Source organism: Lissotriton helveticus, chromosome 2_2 (assembly GCF_964261635.1).
Source record: "Lissotriton helveticus chromosome 2_2, aLisHel1.1, whole genome shotgun sequence".
Lineage (NCBI taxonomy): Eukaryota > Metazoa > Chordata > Amphibia > Caudata > Salamandridae > Lissotriton > Lissotriton helveticus.
This window is the reverse complement of record NC_136060.1, coordinates 133,128,954-133,152,938: the sequence shown is the minus strand read 5'-3', so window position 1 is coordinate 133,152,938 and position 23,985 is coordinate 133,128,954. Positions and strand designations below refer to the sequence as shown.

Genomic DNA, 23,985 nt, shown 5'->3' with positions numbered 1-23,985 from the left:
GCAGTCTGTTATTTTCCCAATTTCAACGTATCCGAGTGTACTCGCTCATGTGAAGTATACGCGAGTGTCACAGAGGTGCGTGATGCTCCCGCGGACATAAAACTATGGACCCACCCATAATTGCCTCTTATTACACCTCTTTCTCGGGACACAGCCAGACTAATCACTGTAAGACAACAAATGTAGGTATAGATGACATAGGTAGACTGATTTCAGCACAGAACATTGCTCTTCAAGCTCAGCTCTGTACATGGTCCCTCCGAGCAGAGCCCGCCTGTGACTCCTTTATTGCAGCTCGTCCATGGGCCACGATCGGCCCATTGCATAACAGGCTCTCTAGGATCCAACTATCATTCCCCATCTCACCCGGAATCCCTCTCACCGCAACTTCGGTACAAGTAGTGAATGTACCCCACACCCGTCAGTGCAGCACTTATAAGGTCAGACAGTATCTGAAGGAATTTCTGCCCCAATAGAGTGAATAAGCTGTGAATATTGCTGACTCTACTGTATCAGAATGACTTTTTTGGCGTGAGGAAGAGTGATGACGTAGTATTGGCTCATAGAAGGCCAGGAAAGCTGACCTGAGAGATTTGAAATAAGCAGGTATAGCAGCACGGGAAATTATAAGGCAGTAAAATGTGAACCGCATAATGGCCAATGAAATGCAAGTATATTTTCATTCAAGTGTTGAGTTGGACGTTTTATAAAACAGCAGCACCCCACTTCGAAACTGATTGTAGTCAGTGCTTTCAGCTTCAATGAAAATATGGAAGTGCGGCTGTTCACTATTTACAGTACCTGTTTGCTGCTGAGAAGTGCAGCTACTCTCACGTCAAAAATGTATTGCAGCAGTCAGTGCTGAGAAGTACCGGTACTGTCCCCTAATTAAAGAAGTGCGGGTAATCAGTAGAGGATAGTACCTACCCATTCAAAGCACTGTAGTATTTGATTAAATATTTATGATTTACTGAACACGTCTTATGAATCGGGTACGTGTATAAATTGATTGATTTTGTGTACTGCAAAATAAGCTCGAGCACGCAGTCAAAAGAAATATCTTGGGTAAATATTCCCACTCTCGATTTCTTGGCAATGAGGATGCAAACGCTGAAATCGGTGGCAGTGACAGACAATCTCTAGAACCGCATTAAAGGATGCTACAATAATATTTTAAGGGCGCACGTGATGATTATGTGGGAGCCATATGTGGGAGGCCGTAAAAGCAGCGCGGCATTGGCATGGATTGTCCCATGAAGGTGCCCTTGTTAAAGGCCAGTCTGTGAGGAAAAGAGGAGTGCTGGTGCAATCGGCAGAGTGAAGAGGCAGGGTCTCTAAGGTGTGAAAAACAATAAAGCCTCATTAACAAGTAAACGGTCCTTCAAAGACCTGTGAAGTACGAGGGTGCGCCCGGGAAGCTGTCTCAGCCGGGCTGACACCACTTAACCCTCTAAGGAGGGGGACACCAGATGGTTGGGGGTGTGAGTCTATTGATGTTATTGACAAAATATACTAGTATTTTCCCGTTTTTATATATGAATACAGATAAAGGAAAATGTGTTTTCCGTCTGTATTTATATGTAAAAATCCGTTTAAACGGAAAACCGGGAGCCCTAATTATAATGCACCAGATGCACCAGATCTGCCACAAGATGATGCGTACCCGTCTAGACCATCTCCCCCAGATGACACTATTGGTTTACGCAGCTCATTCATAGAGCAGCCACTTTCCACGGACTAGATTTGCACACAGATCCAGTGGAAGAAGACTTCCTAATGGACACACTACTGTCATCACATAAGACCACAACCACACTTCCAATACTTAGTGGAGTGGTAAGACATGTGCCCGAAATATTTAAAGACCCAGTCAGAGCCAGGGTAATATACTCCAGACTAGAAAAAATGTACAAAGCGGCTCCAACTGATCCAGCATACATTAAAGGACAGTTGCCACTGGACTCACTAGTAGTGTCAAATGCAAGAAAAAGGGCTAACTCGCAAACAGGGGATGCTACGCTTTTAGATGCTTCAGGAAAACGCACCATCTCGCAAGCAGCCAATGTCTGGAGGATTGCTAACACTCAAGCTTTGTTAGCAAGATATCATAGAGCTCATTATGATGAGTTACAGTCAGTCATGCAAAACTTGCCAGAACAATATAAAATCAGAGCTTCTGACCTAATACAGGAAGACAAGATTATTACAAATACCTCCATACGCTGTGCACTAGACACTGCAGACACAACCTCTAGAGCAATAAATACAGGGGTACTGTTGCGTAGACATGCATGGCTACGCATCTCTGGGTTCAAACCAGAAGTACAAGCCAGTATTTTAAACCAACCATTTGACCAGCAACACCTTTTCAGGCCAACAGTAGAAAAGATTAAGAAAGATTCAGATATGGCAAAACCCATGGGAGCTTTACAAACGCAAGCCCATAGACCTTCCTTTCGTCGCTCCTCATATAGGTGCGCCTCTAAAGGTTTCCAAACTGACAATACCTCCTCTTCTTACAAAGCGCCCAGCCAAACCTTGCCTAGTAAGGGATATTATATAAGGAGGGTATAGAGGAAACGACAATAAGGGCAGAGGTAGAGTAAACAATCAATCGCAACGCCTCTACTCCCAAACAGTGACTTCCCTTCCATCCCCCTAGACCATTCCACTCCTGTCAAGGGGGGGAGAGGGAGGGAGGGGGGGGGGGAGGTTACAACAATTATATATAAAAAAAAACAACAAAAAAAACCTATTTTATTTATGGCGTATCAAGTACAGCAATACAAACCGGCAAAAAACATATTGTCTTACAGTCGATTCGGCAGTAACATCGGCAGGCACATCAGATCAATGCAATAATACAACATAGTTCCGTTTGTTATACTCAGCGATAACCTCTCACTTTCAATATGCGCATTCGTCCTTAACCAATCATATCTATATGCAATGTTTAAGAAAATATACAGTGACTGTACAGAAACCTCACATCTCGCTTCCCCGAGTCAGCTACACAGCATTCTACCCATAACGCAAGAGTAACCCACCATAGTTAGTATGGGACCATTACCTACTGCTGGGGTAACAAAAGGGAGTTTCGACCTATGCAGTCCTGTAATGTATGCATCAGTGTATCCTGTGTACATCATGCGGTGCCCTCTGGTGATCCCCCATTGCATAGCGGTCCGAGTTTTGTCAGCGTCATCAGTGTCCGTCACTGGCCTCCTCTCCATATACAGCGCCCAGTAATTATTGGGTCGGTTTCGTGGGGGTAATAATTTGCTGTACAGGCCTGTTTGTGTACAACAATATATCATATCATTAGTCCATTTATTTAATGTTGGAACGGGCCCTTTTATCCAGGTAAGTGCCACACACCGCCTGGCCACTTGGAATGCTAGATCTATTAGACTAGCCCAGCAGAGCAAGCAGAGGGGAAGAGCTTAAGGATAATTCAGTGACACTATTCACTTCTTTATAAACCTCTTGCCAAAAGGCAGCCACCTTCGGGCATATCCATGCCAAATGAAAAAAATCGGCACACAGCTGGAATCATCTCGTAACCCATATCTATGCAGACGTTCCGGTGTATAGTATACCCTATTTAGAAATTTAAAATGTAATAATCAGTGTCTGCCATTTAACGAGACTTTCCTGACGTTTGCGCAGCAATGTTTCCATTTATCCTCCGGAAGATCGATCCCCAGGTCGGACTGCCATGCTAACCTAGACTTCGCCTTCGGCGATATCCTCTCCTTCAGCGTATCACTGTACAGACGTAATATGAGGCGCGATGGGGATTTAGCCGTGACCACATATTCGTATGTGTTAACCGTAGGTGGTTCCTCCATATCATCTCCAAGCAGCATTCGTAGGGCGCTTCGCACTCCATGGAATTGGAACCTGGCCAGAGGTTGCGCTCTTGGACCTTCCTCCGCGGGTACCACCTCCCATTCACGGACCTTGCCGTTAAGGAAAAGATCCCCCATAGTGATTAGATTTAATTTGGCCAGCGCCGATAAAACTCCTTTATCCTTGCATGGTCCAAGCCAAGAGCACATTTCTAGTTTCGCCCCTGGTGCATACAGTACTGAGCAGGCCTGAGCGTCCATCAAGTAATACCAGGCGTGAGTCACCGCGTTGAGAGAGTCTAATATGCCCGTTTGTCTGTCTCTCGTATGAGCCATAAGCGCTGGTAACGGAGTTGGAGCGGCCACTATACCCTCAATGAGTACATGAGGAACGTTGGCAGGACCGTACATCCAGTAGTACGCTTGCGCACCCTGAGCAGCTCGATTTAATATTGCTCCAGATCAGGAGCCTGTAAGCTTCCTTCCTCGTAAGGTCAAATGAGAATATCCCAAGCTACCCTAGGTTGTTTGCCGGCCCAGACTAACCGCAATATTAATGTATGTAACTGTTTAAAAAATGTGCGCGACAACACAAAGGGGATATTACTGAACAGGAACTGGAAGCGGGGAAGCACAATCATTTTGAGCAATGAAATCCTGCCCACCAAGGAGAGGGGGAGGCCGATCCACTTCTCTATATCATCCTCAAGCTTGGAGATAGTAACGCCATAATTCTCCCTGAGGACGACTTCCGAGTCAGTGTGGAGCTTTATACCCAAATATCTGACCGAATCCGTAGTCCATTGTATTGGGTAGTCCGAATCTATTCTGCCGGTGGCAGGTGTGAGGGGGAACATCACCGTTTTGTTCCAATTCACCATAATCCCGGATAATGATCCGAACAGAACCTCCTCTCTCAAAACCCTCGATAGATTTGTGTCTGGGTTGCGGACATAGAGGAGAGTGTCGTCCGCGTATGTAGATACTATCAGGTTTTAGCCGGGAAAACGAATACCTCGGAAGCCGTGATATTCCCGTAGGGTGCACGCAAGGGGCTCTGCTACCAGGGTGTACAGGAGGGGGGAGCGGGGGCAACCCTGTCTGGTGCCGCGCTCAATGCAAAAAGGATCCGATGTGGACGATCCTATCCGAACACGTGCCTTCGGAGATGTATACCGTGTGGTAACTAGTTGTATGAACAGCTCTCCGACCCCCAAGCGTTGCAACACTGCGCGTAGAAAAGGCCATTTGACGGAGTCGAATGCCTTCTCCATATCCAGGAACACTGCAACTGCAGGTACATCTTGTCTCGTATGTTGGAAGGCCGCAAATACTGTACGCAAATTGTAGGTTAAAGTACGACTAGGGACCATTCCCGCTTGTTCAGGGGCCACCAGAGTCGAAATCAGCTGACTTATACGATTCGCTATTACTTTTGCAAATATCTTAGCATCTACATTTATAAGAGATAGCGGCCGATAGGAAGCGCAGTCCTCCGGAGGCTTGCCCGGTTTAAGAAGAGTTATGATGACCGCCTCGCACATAGTCGGGGGCATCCGCCCTTCTTCTGCTATCTGCTCCACTAACTTCAGCAGCTTAGGAATCAACAGCTCTGAGTAAGTCTTATAAAATGAGGCAGGGAAGCCATCGCTCCCCGGCGCACTACACGCCCTCATTGATGACAATGCCAAAACAATCTCTTCCCGTTCAATTGGTCGCGCTAAGAATTTGCGGTGAGCGTTTGTGAGCCAAGGTAGTTGAATATATGACAGATACTCCATGATGCGCTCCTCCGATATCGGGCCCCTCGAAGTGTACAACACAGCATAATATTCACAGAAACGGACCGCTGCACCCGCATCATCCATCACCTCACCAGTAAGAGGAGAGCTCCTCACCAGTAAGAGGAGAGCTAACTGTCACCTTCCCGCCATTATATCTGCGTTGTTTGGCCAATTTGAGCCAATACCGCTCCCGGGCGTTCGCCCTCTCCATAAGACTTAGCAATAGCATATTTACCAAGATACTTTACCTCCGCATCTACTTCATCATTATATTCTCTAATCGTTTGCGCTAATTCTTGTGTCAGGCCTTTGCTACGGTCTGTAAGCCGACGTGACTGTCATGAAGCCTATGTTCTAAAAGCGCCAGACGATCACGGATAGACTGGAGGACCCCGGTATGTTTAGAAATAAGTATACCACGTATATACGCCTTAAAGGCCTCCCATATTGTGGTGAATGAGTCAACCGACCCTTCGTTTCTATCAAAGAAGTCCTCTATCGCGGAGGACACCTCCTCTCGAAAAGCATCGTCAAGTAGTGCATATGGGGGCAGTCGCCAGGTGAAGGGAGGCGGTCGGCGCGTCGGAGCACAAACAGTGACCAGCACCGGGGAGTGATCTGAATAAGTACGTGGCAGTATCTTACACGCTCGTACGCTAGAGAGGAGGCCAGCAGAGAACAGCCAGTAATCAATGCGGGTATGTATGTCGTGCTGTGACGAATAGTGAGTGTACCCCCCTTGTGTCGGGTATTTTGTCCTCCACACGTCTTGGAGACCCATTCTTGTCATCTCCGCGTCCAATGCCTGTGCGGAGGCCGAAGGGCGTCTACTAGGCCCGTTTGATCGATCCTTTGCAGGGTCTCGGGTCAAGTTTAAGTCTCCGCCCCACACCAGCCGCCCCCAATTTACGGACAGTACTCGCTACGGTAGTAAAAAAAGAGGGACAGTCAAAATTGGGGCCGTACGTGTTAATCACACGAAACTGCATTCCCTTACCGATACATTCCGTGATCACATATCTCCCCTCGGGGTCAGTGACAGTCGGTTGAAACGTAATAGAGGACTTTGGGTTCACCCAGGTCAGTACACCCCTGGCGCTAGATGTGAAGCCTGCAGAGTGGATACGGTTGTGCAGACCTCTGTAGCGCAAGGTCTGACTATCAGGGTGTAGATGGGTTTCTTGCAATAGCGCAATGTCCACCTTGTGATTCGCAAGATACTGCAGTACCTTCCGCACCTTTCTATGATCGTTTAGTCCCCTAACGTTCCATGTCAGAAAAGTGATAGTGTCACCGTTATGTGATCTGTGCATTGTCCCAGTAGGCCACGGGTCAACAGAGTTCATGTCCTTACCTTGCGCAAGATTGGTCAGTGTATAAACGGTGTAGATGCATGCTAGCAAGCCTCTTACAGTGTCCAGGAAAGCATCGCTCGTGTCGGCCAACATCTCCGCCGAAAAGATTTACTATTGTGCCTTTAACTGATGTGCATGCAAACACTTGCATCAACAACAAGAACTGTTCCTGCAATCGCCCCCTTCCCCCCCCACCCACGCATGCCCATCCCAAACCTGGCCGCGCCCCATGCCCCTACACTCCCCACCACTCAGTACCCTACCCAACCCACCCGACCAACTCCCCGCCACCCATCTGACCATTACCCACAACACAATGCAAATACAAAAAGAAAAAGAAAAACAATGACCCAGTCTACCAGTTGCCCCCAACTTGTAAGATCTTGAACACTTGTGGCATACACACAGGGATGTAGGTAGCTTGCTTACAAGAAGTATTAAACTCTGTCAATCCACGTAATGTGCTGCAGCACATCCGCTCCCCCGCCCCCTAGTCAAAAACAAAGTTCACAGCGCATGTCCCCAATTATCGAGATTGTGTTTCAGTGATGTCATAGCGGTGTATATCACCCTGTGTTGTTTAGCCACGGCAACGACAATACCCAAGTCCACCGAAAACAATCACTCCAGTTGACCATCCAGGTCTAGCCAGTAGCTCGAGGGAATAGGTCCCCCCAAAACTTTGCTTACTTAACAGTACAGCAGGGCGTAAACGTAGCATCATCAATGTAAAGGATTGACAATCTCAAAAAATATCCCTCCCCCCTCTCTCACCCCACTTACAGTGGCTTATCCGCCATGTCAGCCACGTCCCCAGTGTCGGGAACATCAGGGTCCCCAACCCCAGGTAACAAGATCTGTAGTAGGAGCTCCAATGTGAGGCTGTCAGAGGAGCACGCCACACGTGTTGGTAAACATCCCCCCCAGCAACAAACCAGCAGTTCAGTCCTGTTCATCCAGTGAGTGGGTCGCAGGTTCGTCGACATGGTCATCTTCCGCCGGGTGTCTCGCGCTTCTGTTCCAATTCTTCATGGCTTTCTGAAGCGCCCGCGGGTCCGTGAAGATTGTAGATTTCCCTTGCCTGTTGACTCTGAGCTTGACAGGGTACAGCAGGGTGTAGTCTATCCCCAGGTCTCTAAGTTGACGCTTCATCGGTATGAACTGTCGCCTGGCTTCTTGCACCCGTGCAGTAAAGTCTGGAAACAAGGAGAGTGTGGACCTTTCATATTGCAGAGGTTGTTTCCTCCCGTGCAAGTCTCAACGCTGTGTCCCGGTCTCTATAATTGAGTAGCTTGGCAATAATGGTGCGTGGACGAGCTCCGGGTTTGGGTCTCGGTCCGAGAGTACGGTGTGCCCTCTCCACTATGAACATATCCGAAAAAGCGTCGTCTCCCAGCAGTCTCTTCAGCAGGGCCTTGACAAAGTGTTCCATGTTGCCCGTGGAAGTGCTCTCCGGCAGGCCCGTGATTCGTATGTTACATCTACGGGACCGCGCCTCCAAGTCCTCCGTCTTATCTTGCAATATTTGAAGCACTCTGCCCAGCTGCTTGTGGCCAGCATCCAGTGTTGTCTGCGCCTCCTCTACTTCCCCAATGCGGCGCTCCGACATGTCGAGGCGTTCGGCGTGCTTGTCAATCCGCTCTGCCGTTCGGTCCATCCGGTAGGTGAGGGCGACCATCTTAGTTCCTAGAGATGCAATGCCGCCCTGCAGGTTCTTCTCCATAGCCAGCAATATGGTGCGGAGACCCGGCTCCGCCGCAGGTTCCCCACCCGCAGATCTCGCTCCGTCACCGTCTGAGTTCGGCGGTGGCTCGTTAGTTTTAGAGCTTCTGTTGGTAAAAGTCAACTTAGGTTGTAACCTGTCCGGACGACCCATCGGGACGCAGGTGTCAGCAAACTCACTCGTATCTGCAAGAAGGGCCCCCTGAGTTCACGTCTGCCTCTCACTTCAAGCAATCCAGCTCCAGGCTCTGCCGTCTACACACTCTCCGTATTGCACCAGCAGCTCAGGCGGTACCCACAATGTCTCTCTCCACGTGCGTGCAGCGGTATCGCTGGAGGCGCCAGACTACTCCCAACAGCTCCCTGTGGCAATATCGAACAAGCCAATATATTCCTGTCGCCCACGGCAGTAGGGCTGATGCTTCTCCCAGTATAACCACCTCGTCAGACTGCTAATCGGTTGAGTGTCCCCGCTGCACAACACAGGATGTCCCACGGCACCGCCACACTCAGAGCACCACTACTGCGTCCCTTGCAGTGCCCCAATATCCACAGCAGCAGCGCAGCGCAGAGATAAAAGTGCTGCACTAAGTCAGGGGGGGATCCGTGCCACCGTCCACCACCGGCACCGTGCACCAAGGTCTCACTCCCGCGTCGCACCGCGTCTAAGTGGGGGGAGGGGGGCCAGAGTCCAATCGTCCAGCCTAATGCCTCCAGACACGCTCCGCCGGTACCGTTATAGATAGTACGGTACCTTGATCCTCAGTAACTGGCACGATGTCATCTATGTGGAGCAGACCGCTTGCAGGCTCAATTCTAGGGGTTGCAGACGTTCTGAAGCGCCACCGGGCCTACCACCACGAGGGGAGCCGGGCGGTCGATTATCTCGCCGCCGCTGCAGCTACGGCGTCCGTTTCAGCGAGGCTCCACCCGCGCTACGCACCAGTCCTCCCTCCGCTTACGATGGACCGCCGGGGCACTCCACAGCGCCCGATAACTCCTACAGCGGCACCACGGGCCCCGCAGCTCCCCTCCGCTGGTCCGGAGCGACAGGGGGACCTAGGATAACTCTACCCCGGGCGGGCAAGAGGCTCCGTCTCCGCTCCTCAGGCAACAGGGCCCGAACCACAATAGAGGTGAATCCCCGCCGTGTAGAGGGGCGAGAGCAGCCCAGTATCGGCTCTAGGTGTTCCGGAGCTAAATATCACCATTTACAGGTTTGGGGGACCAGTCTGCGACCAGGATAAATACCAGGATAGTTTGGAAGGCGAGGGAGCTCTCAGCTTAAGCCGCCATCACCGTCGCGAGCTAGCTCCGCCCTCCAGGTTACAACAGTTCCTACCATCACCTCAGACAGGTGGGTAAGACAAATAATTCAGGCAGGTTATTGCCTGGAGCTCACTTCCACTCCTCCAACAATACCACCCAGGCAGCGTCCCATGTCACAAGAACACCTCATACTAATAAGACAAGAGGTGGCATCTCTACTGCAAAAGAATGCAATAGAACCAGTCCCAAAACAACCTCAAAACACAGGAGTCTATTCTCTATACTTTCTCATACCCAAAAAGGACGGGTCCCTCAGACCTATTTTAGATCTAAGGCCCCTAAACCTGTACATACAATCAGACCACTTTCATATGGTCACACTACAACAGGTTCTACCGTTGCTAAAGAAAGGCGACTTCCTTGCCACATTAGATCTCAAGGACGCCTACTTCGACAATCCCATCCATCATTCGCACAGAAAGTGCCTACGGTTCATACTAGAAGGTCGGCACTACCAATTCAAGGTACTCCCTTTCGGAGTAACTACAGCTCCACGAGTGTTCACAAAGTGTCTAGCAGTAGTAGCAGCACACTTAAGAAGGGACAACAAATTTATGTCTTCCCATATCTGGACGACTGGTTAATAAAATCTAAGTCATACAGCCAATGTGTACAGAACACACATCAAACGATATGCCTGCTACACAAACTGGGATTCACAGTAAATCAAAAGAAGTCACACCTCCAACCGTCCCTGTCTCAGCAGTATCTAGGTGCCACAATAGATACCTCCAAGGCAATAGCGTATCCCAATCCAACAAGGATACAAACTATGCAAAATCTTATCAAAAGATTCCAGCCACAACACTCCCTACCAGCTCCAGTGTTCATGCAACTAATAGGAATGATGGCATCTTGCGTATGGTACTATGAAAATGCAAGACTACAAATGCGCCCCATACAAGAGTGCTTGGCAAGTCAATGGAGTCAGGCTCGGCAACAAATAACAGATCTGGTGGTGGTAGACAACCGGAAATATCGCTCTCTGCAATAGTGGAACACCAAAAACCTTTCCAAGGACGGGCCGTTTATAGAACCTGTTCCACAAATAATACTAACCACAGACGCATCTCTCACAAGATGAGGAGCGCATTTACAAAGACACACAGTACAGGGTACATGGACAATGCAACAAAAACGACTCCACATAAATCATCTGGAGTTACTAGCGATTTTTCTAGCTCTAAAATCGTTTCAGCATTACCTATCAAACAAAGCTTTACTAGTCCGGACGGACAATATGACCGCAATATACTACATTCAAAAACAAGGAGGAACACACTCCCTACACTCTCCCGGCTGGCGCAGAGCATATGGAGGTGGGCCATTACTCAGAACATTTTTCTGTTAGCAGAACATCTACCAGGAGTTCACAATCAAGTTGCAGATCTGTTAAGTCGTAAGAGACAACAGATACACGAATGGGAACTTTATCATCAAGTTCTTCAGCCATTTTTTTCAAAAGTGGGGTCACCCAGAGATAGATCTGTTTGCTACACACCACAACTCCAAATGCCCAAGCTTCGCCGCCAGATACCCACACCCATTATCCAAAGGCAATGCGGTATGGATGAACTGGTCAAACAAATTTGCGTACGCTTTTCCACCTCTCCCACTAATTCCATTAGTGGTACGCAAGCTACAGCAGCATTCTCTCACATTGATTCTCATAGCACCAAGGTGGGCAAGACAACCCTGGTACACCACGCTACTAGAGCTCTCAGTGGTACCGCATCACACATTAAAACTCTCCCCACATCTACTGACACAGAACCATGGAGAGATTATGCATCCAGACCCAATGCAACTCAATCTAGCGATTTGGCTCCTGAAGTCTTAGAATTTGGATATCTAAATTTACCACTTGATTTGCATGAATGTCATAAAATAAGCTAGATGACCTACCACTAGAGCATGTTATGCAGCAAAGTGAAAAAGGTTTGTTGTATATTGCACAAATAACATCAACCCCTTAGATGTTTCCATACAAAACATCATATGCTACCTGTTACATCTGCAAAGATCTAATTTAGCATACTCCTCAATCAGGTTACATCTTGCTGCTATAGCAGCATATCTTCAAAACAGACAACATTTGTTATGTTTAGAGTACCTGCAATCAAAGCGTTTATGGAAGGACTCAAAATAATAATCCCTCCCAGAATACCACCCTTTCCGATATGGAATTTAAATATTGTATTCACCAGACTTATGTATCCTCCGTTTGAACCATTACATAAGTTTGAAGTAGTTTCTTACATGGAAAGTTGCTTTTTTAGTAGCTGTTACCTCACTCAGAAGAGTAAGTGAGATCCAGGCATTAACAATTCAAGAACCATTTATACAACTTCATCACAATAAAGTGGTTTCTGCCAAAAGCCATTTCACTGTTCCATCTCAACCAATCTATTGAGTTGCCAGTATTTTCCCCCAACTGCAAACAGTTGTGGAAAGATTTGACATACATTAGATGTAAAAAGATCGCTTCTCTACTACATTGATAGGACAAAACCATTTTGTAAAACTAAACAACTGTTTTTGTCCTTTTCTCCCCACATAAGGGTAATCCTATTTCAAAATTGGGCATTGCAAGATGGATTGTTAAGTGCATTCAAATTTGTTACCAAAAAGCAAAACACACTCTACCCATTTCCCCTGGGGCTCATTCTACCCGTAAGTTAGGGGTATATTTGGCATTCTTAGGAAATATACCATTAGATGACATCTGTAAAGCAGCTACATGGTCTACTTCGCACACATTTACAAAACATTACTGTGTAGATGTGCAGGCAAAACAACAAGCAAATGTGGGCCAGGCTGTACTCAAAACATTATTTCAAACTACTGCAACAGATGCGGGTGGTCGCCGCTAAGGGAGAAACTGCTGTGCAATCTATGCAATAGTGTGTGGTCTGCCGCCCATATGCCTCGAACGGAAAATGCTACTTACCAGTATGCATCTGTTCTTGGCATGTAGGGCTGCAGAACCACACACGCCCACCCGCCTCCCCGGCTACCTGTATCTGTTCCAGTATTATCTTATTTAGATACACAACACATGGTCATCTTTATCTGTAATCCTACAACTCCATCATTTTCCGAATGGCGAAAACAATCTGAAGATGGAGTCGATGCCCATGCGGACTACGATCTAAGGGAGGAGTCCTCCAACAGACAAAACACTCTTCCAAGACAACAACAAAGTGTAATCATCCGGGCCCACCACCAGATGGTGATCTAATGCAATAGTGTGTGGTTCTGCAGCCCTACATGCCAAGAACAGATGCATACTGGTAAGTAGCATTTTCCTTCCATCAATGCAAGATATGAGTTTCTGTGCAGTAGATGGGATTTTCAGAAGAGGACATTTCAAAAGAGACTGAGGAGAAAGTCACCCTAATTATGGCCTTAAACCATTACCTCCCAGACTGTCCATGCACTTGCAATTGGTTCCCAAGAAAATGCACTAAAACAAAAGATCTTGTGTGGCACTTGAGGTAAAGGCCAGCCAAGCCACTAGAATACTTGTCAAAGTCGAAGCACTTGACAGAAAAAAGAAAAACTCAAGACAAACCTTGGACTCCAAAGATACAGGCCATGGTGATCCTAAAACCACATCCTTATGGATCTTAATACAAGCATACCAGAATGGACTTGCTGAAAGGCGATAGAAAAACTCCATCAGTTCATGGTCACCGGGAAGGAGTTACAGAATGGGGTTGACTTTACTTTGGTGTATGATAGAGTACGAAAGAGGTCCTCTACCTCCACAGAAAAAGTATTGCTGTAAAATCCCAGAAACAACAGAGGTTAATTTGTACAAATTGATTTTTTAAAGTCTCATAATGCTAAGAAAGCAGTAACATGAAAAGATGTTCTTTGCACATAAGCTTCCTAAACCTTTGGGCAATAAAAGACCAAGAGAGCACACAAATAATTTAACAAAAAGAAGTTTAGGCCACCTGTTACATCACTGGTACAAGAGGTGGAACAGCTAGAAAAACGACATGGATAGGACATGGAGGGGTGTTCAGTAAACTAACCTCAGCTAAACCGGTGCCACCAAGAATTGAGGGAAATCCAATCCAATCCAAATAATCTTTATTTCGATCGTTGCAGATCATAAAAGATATACACAAAATCACATCATAAAATTTATAAAAGGGATTCCGTGTTTGAAAATTTAAAAGTTCGTAATTACAGTCTAAACAAGTAAGTACATATTAGGTTAAAATTAAGAGTTAGTAAAACGTGGCTCATTAGAATCCTTTATGATTCTTGTGCGTACTCTCCACATTGCCGCCAAAAATTTCGCCATAACAAACACTGTTGGAGCTGTTGTGTCCGTTTTAAGCACTCTTTAGGCTGGGGCATAAGTTCGAAAACCCAGATTCCTTAAATAGGGGACCAGCCAGTAGGTCCTGATCTTACTGTAGGCTCTGCAAAACAAGACCACGTGAAGGTCACTTTCCAGTTTATAGTTGCATGCTGGACAGTTAGCCAGCCCCGAGTTACCATCCCAGGATTTAGTAAAGGACCTCAGCGGAAGCGAGCCATATCTCCATTGCAAAAAAATCTTTCTTACATACACAGGGCACATGGCATCGAAGACATACTCAGGGCTATAGGAGTCTTTTGCTTTAGTAAATATGTCCATTAGAGAACCTTCCCGGATTAAGCTCAGAGATCTCTGAAGCATAAAGTTATAAAACAGTCTGGAGAGTTCTCTCCTCGGAAGTCTAGTGGACATCACCTCCGGATTACACCATAGTTCAGGGACTCCGAGGGTCGTACACATGTCCCTGATGTATTTCAGCCATGGGATTTTGGACACATGTATTGACCTAAGTAGCTCCTGTAGTTCACTTCTGTAGTGTCCCAGGTCCTGACTGCTCCACAGACGTCTCCAGTATGCCAAAGGTTTGAGGCCCAGTTCTTCAGTAATTGGACGAAGTGCCAGGTCCATTCTTAAGGGAAGAAGAGGGCTACTCGGTGGGAGGGCCGCTAGTTGTCTAATAAAATGGTTTTCTGCGACCTGTATAGTCTGGAGCGGTGTATGTCCCCATAACTCAGCCCCATAGGTAATACCTCCTCGAGCTTGTGCTTTGTAAATGTGTATTGCAGGAGAGGGCGCAAATAGGACTTATTGGCAATTCTCATAATAGCGCCAGCCCTATGAATTAGTTTGGTGGTTGCCTTTGTTTTGTGTGGTAGCCAAGTTAAATTCTGGTTCAGAGTTATACCCAGGTACTCAATTACAGAAACTCTTTCTAGGGATACGGATCCCAGGCGGGGATTTGGGCAACTTTTAGGTTTTTTGCTTAGAATCATGAATTTGGTCTTGGAGGGGTTTATTTCTAGTCCCCTTTCAACACAAAACTCCAAGAACCCATTCAAAATCCTCTGCAGTCCCATTGGTGTTTTTGACAACAGCAGGGTGTCGTCCGCGAACATAATCGCAGGCACCCTGCTGTTGTTTAGTTGTGGTGCATCAACATTAGGGATCCTGCTTAGATGCTCTATCACCCCGTTCGTAAATAGACAGAAAAGGGTCGGGGCCAACACACAACCCTGCCTTACTCCTCGTTGGACAGGGAACCTATCTGTCAGCCGACCGCCCTTTCCATATCTTACACGGGCGTAGTTGTCTGTATGTAGCCTAATTAGAATCTGGAGTATGTCCCCGTGTACGCCTAGATCTGCCAGTACCGCCCACAACTTGGCCCGAGGGACCAAGTCGAAGGCGGCACGGAGGTCCACAAAGACCGCATACAGTGATCCACCTTCTAAATGCGTCGTCTTCCAATACAGGATGTTTAATCTAAGTATTTGGTCAACTGTTGAGACTCCCTTTCTAAATCCCGCCTGAAGAGGGCTTAAAATGTCGGTCTCCTCCATCCAGCTTTGAAGCCTGTCCAGGATTAATCTACCAAACAGTTTTTGGGTTATATCAATGAGGCTGATTGGGCGATAGTTGACTGGGAGCAGAGGCGACCCCTTTTTAAATATCGGGACCACCTCCGCTCCCAGCCAACTATCCGGTATTTTCATCCCCCCCAACACTGCATTGAACAACACCATCAGGTAGGGTGCCCAAATCCCAGGTTCCTGTTTGAACAGGTCCCCAGGCATCCCATCCAGACCCGGTGCTTTTCCGGAGGAAAGCCCTGCTATTGCCACCCTAATTTCTTTGATGGTAAAAGGGGCAGAAGTACATGTGTTGTAGGTAATTGTTATTACTGACTCCTCATTTTCAGAAGAATATAGCTGCTGGAAGTGATCTTGCCAAACATTTGCCGCAATGTTTGGTTCGATAGCCGAGGGAAGATCCCCACTTCCATGATTGATTGTTCTCCAGAATCTACGGGAGTCCCTTTCGGCTAGTGACTCCGATAAATTCTCCCAGTGCCGTACGTCCCACTCTATTTTAGCGTTAGCTATAAGTGATTTGTAAGCACTCCTTTTGGAGCGGATCTCCTCCCTGGTGCCTCCTTCTTTTATAGTAGATAGAAGGTCCCGCTTTGCCAATCTACAAGTACTGTTATACCAGGTGTTTTTGGTTGAACCCTGTGTTCTTGTTTGCCCTGCACTGAAGAGGTGATCCTCAAGTTTCTTACTTAGGTGTAGATGTAACTGAGCTAGATCCTCACTAACCGGCTCCCTAGGTCAAAAGCCTTCTCAAGCAAAGGAATAATCCCTGCGTAGAGGGCGGATAGCTTCTCTCCACTTGATGCGAGCCTTTCCCATCTTATCCGCCTCCTGTTGTTCTCCAAGAGGTGTCCTCCTATCGGTTCCGAGGCACATAACTCCATCTCCCCCGAAGAAGGGACGGTGTAATCTAGCTCCAAGGCATTGTGATCACTGTCGTATCTATCTATTATTTTAAAATCCACTACCCTTTTCCATGCCTGCATTTGTACCAGGAAGTAATCTAATCTAGATTGCCTCCCTACTTTATTAAATGTACATTTGGATGGAATGTCAGACCTAGTGCGGCCGTTACAGGCTCTCAAACCAAAGGTGAGATTTAAAGTGTTTATTTGGACGGCAAGAGGTGTCCATGCTCTAGGAGGGGGTGCTTCCGTCTGAGGGACCTGCCAACTTGAATCCTCCTCTAGGGAGGGTCCATCAAGTAGACCAGGTAGTGGCTCAAAATGTGAATTGAGGTCGCCCCCTACTAGGTAGGGCATATCCCCAGGGATGGATTCTAAGATGGTCGACAGTGTTTCTATAGTTTTAGAAATAGCCGTTATTGGAACTGGCCTGGAATAGATGTTTATGACTAATAATTTAAAGTGACCTGGCCATTCAAGTAAAACTGCCAATATGTCGTCTGAGTCTGCTGGATATCTTGAGGCTACACAACCTAGATCCGAGGCGACCCAGGTTGCTAGGCCCCCAGATGGACGACCTCTCCCCCCCCATAAAGCGGGGATTGAAAAGGTCTGAAATCCCATAGAAGTCGTCTCATCCCTTGTCCAGGTCTCTTGGAAAAGACAAACTCCTTTTGAGTGTATTAACTCAGCCCATGAATCCGAGTCTATTTTGTTAGTGAGGCCGGCTACATTCCACGAAAGTAGTTTTAAAATTTGGGAGGCATGCTGTGTACCAAATTGGCTAGTTCTTAGGCTGGTAAAGCCTGGACGTAGGGCACTATCTATTTGCCCTTCATCCATCAGAGGGACTTCTAAGATAATATCCCCTTTACTTAAGACTGAGGTCTGATCTAGAGGCCCATTAGTGGATTTCTTCTCTCCAAAATTGAGATTGGGTGAAACGTGGTTACCCTGAACAAGACCTAGTGGAGTCTCAATTGCCCCTTCCACAGAGGCCATCTGTCAGTCCACCATTTCTAGACAGTCATAACGGTTAGACAGTGGTAGAAATGGTGGTGGCTGGTGAAATCTTGGGGGCCATGGCTCCTCTCTATCAGATGCACCCCTTCCCCTTCGCCCTCTCTGTGCGATCTCCCATCCCTGGAAGTCGCTGTAAGAAGACGGAAGGATAGGGGGCATTCGTGGTTGATTAAAGGGGGTTCTCCTCATTCCCCTGTTGCCCTCCCAATTTCCTAATGAGTCCTGATGGTATCCTCTCCTCTGTACGTTATTTACATGGTCGTTGGCTGGGTAAAAAAACGAAAGAGGGACTGGATAAATGGTGCTTCCTTCGTCCTCCAGGAAAGAACTGCAGATGAATGCGACTGTTCCTGGTTCCTTGAAGCTCACTAATATGCAGTCACCGCTAATTGTTTTAGGTCTCCTACCTACCCACGAGACTCTTCTTACCATGCGAATATCGCTGGTCTTACCACTGGGAAGCGGTCTGTGTGTTGGGAGCCAATTGATTACTTTGTTTTTTAGTGACTCCCCTGTCTCATGTGAGTCTGATTTTAATTCGGGTACCCCTACCAAAATAGCAGTGTATTGAGCTACCTCGGGTGGGAGATTGACAGTGACTGTTCTTGGTGGTTTTACCCGTGGAATGTTTGAGTCAGACGAATTTTGGTTGGTGTTCAACAGAGGTTTGGGGGGACTTTTACGTTGTGAATTAGCCTGCGTATTCTCATTAATTGTCTGTGGAAGATGTTGCAAGGTATGGGGTTGTTTGTTGGAGACACCCCCAGAAGTCAGCGGGTTTGCTGGTTTAGCTATTGATTTAGACAGATGGTTGCTATTCAATGCAGTATTTTTGGCCATAGCAGGTGTTGTTCCGGCCTCGTTGACTTTTGTAGGTTTGGGGGGACCCATGTTAATGTTGTGTTTTGGGTCAATGATGGAGGGTATGGGGAAAGGAGCCCCCGATTTCCAACCCTCCATAACTTGTAAGGCAGTCTTCTCAATTTTAATTAGTCTCGCCTCCATTTTTATTAATCGGGCTTCCAGGGGGCTTATTATTGACTTGAGAAGGTGTCCTATATCAGCTAATGTTATTTCCTCTTCAGCTATCTCAGAATTATGTTCGATGGAAGGGGGTATCGGAGCAGTGAGGGTGTCACTAGGAAATTCCTGAGAAGGGTCAATTAATAACACAGGTGATGTTCTTTCCTGGGAATTATGATCTATATTAGTTATATTATGTGTTGGCCCTACCTGTAGGTCCGTTTTTTTAAATTTTCTTTCTTTAGTACCTTGTTTCCCAGTTCTCCTCTTTTGGATGGCTCCCTCCCTTATCCCTCGATCTGTGCTAACTAACACTAATGATTTTGGGGTATCAGCTGTGGTTTGGGTAGATTCTTCCCCACAAGAGGTAGGGCTTGGGATAATTCTACTAGTATCCTCCCCCAATTCTATAGAGACTGGTGGTTGGGTGATTTGCGTTAGAGGGAGTGAGAGAAGACTCATATCATCTAGATCGCTTAGTGATCCTTCAGAGAGATCAACGCTAATGGTTCGCTGCACCCCCCCACTGGCACCGAGCTGTGAATTAACTGTGGCCCGCATGGACTCAGGAGTTTTTGCCGTTGCTATGGCCCCCATCGATGATCTCCTGATCCAATCTATTTCCTGCGAAATTCGCCTTTCCAGGAGGGTAATATCATCTATCAAAAGGGAACCAGCCTTCGTAAAATAGTTATCTATTTTGCCTTGATTTGGGGCGGTTGTACTGGATCCGTTAGCTGCCAGGCTTGCTTTACTCCTTGTCTCCATTTTGCTCATAGTGATCAGTATGGCTCAAGGGCGGCCAAAGATGTTACAAAAATCACTATGGCCAAGGATAGATATGAGGGAAGTACCTGATGTATATGGGGTGGCCCAGTCCAGACTCTCACAGTCTCGAACGGCCTCAAACGGCCCGCTCTTTGCCCGGTCTTCGCCCGCGCCTCCGTCCGCGCGCGTCCCGCGTACGCGTCAGGAGGCTGGGCTAAGTAGGAAGAGGGGGCGGGAAGAGGCACCAGGTGCGCAGAATGATGTTGCTGCAAGCGCTCCTGGTCCTCGCAGTCCCGCTCCCAGTCGCAGGACGTAGTTTCCCGGGTCCGAAGGGTGACTGAGCACACGGGCTCCCAAGTCAGATGCACAAATTAATTAAGCCTCACGGGCAGCAAAGAAAGGGATCCTTAAAAGTTCCACTGCGAGCGGCACCCGCGGAGCGGGGGCCGCGAGGTGTTTTGAGCACACAGGGAGGAGGGGGCGGGAAGAGGCACCAGGTGCGCAGAATGATCTTGCTGCAAGCGCTCCTGGTCCTCGCAGTCCCGCTCCCAGTCGCAGGACGTAGTTTCCTGGGTCCGAAGGGTGACTGAGCACACGGGCTCCCAAGTCAGATGCACAAATTAATTAAGCCTCACGGGCAGCAAAGAAAGGGATCCTTAAAAGTTCCACTGTGAGGGAAATCAAGAACAGCAATATATTAAATGCATACAGAAGCAGACTGTAGTAGCTGCAACAACAAGGGACATGGCACAGTCAAGAGCTACACAAGATCCCCAGCCTGACAAAGATTTTAAGAGACCAGAGGCTGGGGTCAAAAAGATGGAGACAGCAGTGCTGCCACGGTCCGTCTCCTACCGCTGTGTTGGAGGGAACAGTAGTCTTCCTCGCCACATTAGATCTGTGATTTGATGTTTTGCAGTCACTTAACTGAAGTATCTACCATGAACATACATATTGCAAAGATTCTAGGTATTCCACTCGAAGTGTACAGGGCTCAATGTAAACCCAAGGTGCTCTATTTGTGATAGTGTGATTGAGCAGCCTTAGGCCGAACACAGGAGTGTAAGACATTTGTTATGCACACAGTGATTAATAAATGACACACTCTTAAAAAAGGAGATCTGCACCAATTTTAGAAAAGTTAGCTTTCAAGATTTATTTTAGGACCAAGTCATGCGTGAAATATTTTTCACTTTTAAAAGTGAACACCCTGCTATTTTTTGTTCTGCAATCTTAACCTATGTGAGGAAAATAAGACTGCGGTTTTGCAGGTAAGTATACAACTTGCAGTTTTGGTTTTGAGGATGAAGAAACATCACCAGACAAGGTTCAGGTTAGTTGCAAATCTGCACCTCCAGCGGCACAGGGGCAGCCGGGTGTAGGGTTCAAACTCTGGATCTGGCGTCAATGTTATCCAACGGAGAATGGGGGTAATCGAAGAGATGCTGTTCACAGGTGAGTAAAGCGGTTTGGTTCCTCAGGGCAGAGTTCTTTGTTCTTTAAAGTTAGTTTCTGCTGGCAGGTCCGCTGTCCATAGAAGAGCTTGATCTTTGTCGAAGGCAGGCAGTACTCCAAAGGCTTTGAAGGTTACTGGGCTGCAGGATGGGTCATCTTCTGGGGCAGGTTTGTCGAGGGCCAAGTCAGTTTGTGTCTGCAGCCTTCTCTACTGGTGCGACACTGTACCGTCCGGCTCTTCTTAGGTCGCCAGGAAAATGATTTGCAGGGTATGGGGTGCCACCTAAATACTAGATTTAGGGACATTACAGGGGAGTGACCAGTAGGGGCCAATGGTTCTCTCACCTGGTGTGTCTGCACCCACTATTATGCCAGCCTCTTATGAGAGAGTTCATAGCCCTCGCCCTGATTGGCTAAGTCCCACCATCTTCAAGATGGTGAGCACCGAAAAATGTGCTTCACTTCGCCTCCAACACTTGAGGAGTGGAGTTGATGAAGAGGCAGCACACCGCCTGTTCTCACTTAGATTTTCCACCAAAAGTGGTGGTTTGAAACGAGGGCTGCCATCTGCTACTAGAAGCAGAGACTGGGGTCACATTGCAGAGACTGGGGTCACATTGCAGAGACTGGGGTCACATTGCAAAGGCACTTTGCCCATCTTAAGGGAGGCGGTGCGACACCTCTGCCCAGGATGGGCTTTGTTTCTGGCCTCTGAGAGCGGGTGCTGTCGACCCAGGGTTCCAGAAACATGTCTGGTGATGGCGGCCTGCCTAAAGCCAGTCAGAGACCTCGGTATATGTTTCAATAAACTCCACACTGGCATAACTGTGGGTTTATTGAGAGCAGTTGTTTGGTACCAAACACTCCAGGGTTCAGTAAAGCCATCATAGTGCTGGGAAACTCGTGTTGTTGAGTTTCCAGCCCATGTACTGTCTATAACTTCTCTGGCACTACAATATTAAGACTAGACTTAAATATTGTAGGGGCATATTTACTCCTGTAGATAATCCCTGTAAGTTGTAAGTTCTGCTAGAGGGGTGACTTACCTTTACCTTAGGCAGTGCTACTTGGCATGGCACATAGCTAGTGTGCCATGTCGACTTTGTCGTTTTGTTTGCACCAGGGCATACAGACTGCAGTGGCAGTTTGAATGGCCTTGGCGAGGGGTATCTAGGGGACCCTCTTAAGTCACATTGGCTCAGGTACCAGGGTACCATTAACAAGGGACTTATAGGGGGTCTGAAACTACCAATCGTGGTATAATTTTTAAGGAAGGAGCTCTGCCACAGGGGACCTGGTTGGCAGGGACTCTGTGCACTTTCAATTGAAACCACGTAATTTTCCAGTTAAAATGTGGGGGGCTAACCATGTCAAAAAAGGCACTTTCTCACATTTGCACTGCTTCTTTCTGTTTTTGTGCATTATAGATTGTGTTATGTGGTGTTCTGTAACCTGACACACTTTGGCAGCTGTTCAAGATTGCAAGCTTCCAATACACTGTTACCGATTTTGACTGATAAAATAAGCCATTCAGTAGTTACATTGCTGTTGCACTTGGCAATCATGACCTATTACCAATTCATGAATAGCATCTCTAGTTATTATTTAATACATTTTGTTTCAATTGGTTTTTGTTGTTTTAAGAGTCTTGACTGATCTCTTGGGTGTTAATAATTTACACTGCTTTCAATCTTTCTCACAGGTAGTAATGCTTGTCCTAGCCTGGAAATTGGATGCACAAAATATGGGTTATTTTACATTGCAAGAGTGGTTGAAAGGAATGACTTCCCTACAGTAAGAATTTCTACATTGTTTGCCAGAAAAAGTGTAATAAGTGACTGAAGGCAGACTCTTGCCTATTTTTTGTTTTTTAAGATTCCAGCTGGGGCAATATACCACATATATGTATTCATGGAAAAAAGGTTAAATTGACATTATAGATGGATATTAAAATGAGATCTTAGCTAATGTTAAAGCACCAAAATAACACTAAAACTCTGTGAACCAACTCTAACTTGCATCGCCTTCATGCAATGTTTATGACTTCATATATTGCATCATTCATGACCTCATTGATTGCATCACTGATTGATTATATTTAATCAACATCACTGTTGAAATTACGGAGATCAGACAGTGATTCTGCCCGTGTACTGTAGATCTTGGAAATGAGGAGTAATAAAACATGGCTGGATTCTTGGGGGGCGCATCGAACGCGTGTTGAAGAGCTCCGTACTGGGCCCGCCATTTATCTGTTGTATCTGTGGAGCAGTGTCTCCTTCACCCCGGCAACCGCTTGCTATCTGCCGGATGCACAATCCTGAGTGGTGTGGGACATAGGAGGCACCTTGGGCAGTCAGCTTATCCTCCGGACCTGCAGCACCATGCTGGAGATTGCCTCAGAACCGGTGAACCTGGAGCTTCTGCCCACTGTGATCCGACCTGCCGTCTTGCCTAAGGAGGAGTTCCTAGACACCCGGATGGTATTACTCCCCCTCCCCCATAAGTACCGGAGTGATGGTGGCGGCCTGGTGCAAGGGGTCGTGTCGGAGCACCCGGGTCACCGATCGCCGCTGCCAGCTGACATATCCCCAAGATCGGTGGCTGAGATCTGGAGCAGCATGTTTCTTGCTGCCTCACCCCCACTCATCACTGCACCACCTACAGGGTCTCTGCAACTGCTAGGGGAAGGGGGGTGCGGTGAGGCGCGGTGACCATGGCAGAAACTACTGTGCACCTTGTTGGCCTGCTCTCCCTTTGCTCCTGGGGGCTCTTGATGCATGGTAAGGATCGTCGCTACCTCATGCTGTTTCTGTTCCTCAGAGTGGACCCCTTGCCTGAC

The 23,985-nt window shown here is 47.3% G+C and overlaps 1 protein-coding gene across 4 annotated transcripts in view; it reads left to right on the top strand.

Annotated features, from left to right (window-relative positions):
- Positions 1-23,985, top strand: part of DCUN1D4 (defective in cullin neddylation 1 domain containing 4) — a 549,716-nt gene that overhangs the window by 191,343 nt on the left and 334,388 nt on the right. For all 4 annotated transcript variants that reach the window (XM_078678202.1, XM_078678205.1, XM_078678206.1 and 1 more), the window contains one exon: positions 22,846-22,937. In XM_078678202.1, coding sequence (XP_078534328.1) covers positions 22,846-22,937 — 92 coding nt within the window. The remainder of the gene's footprint in view (positions 1-22,845; positions 22,938-23,985) is intronic.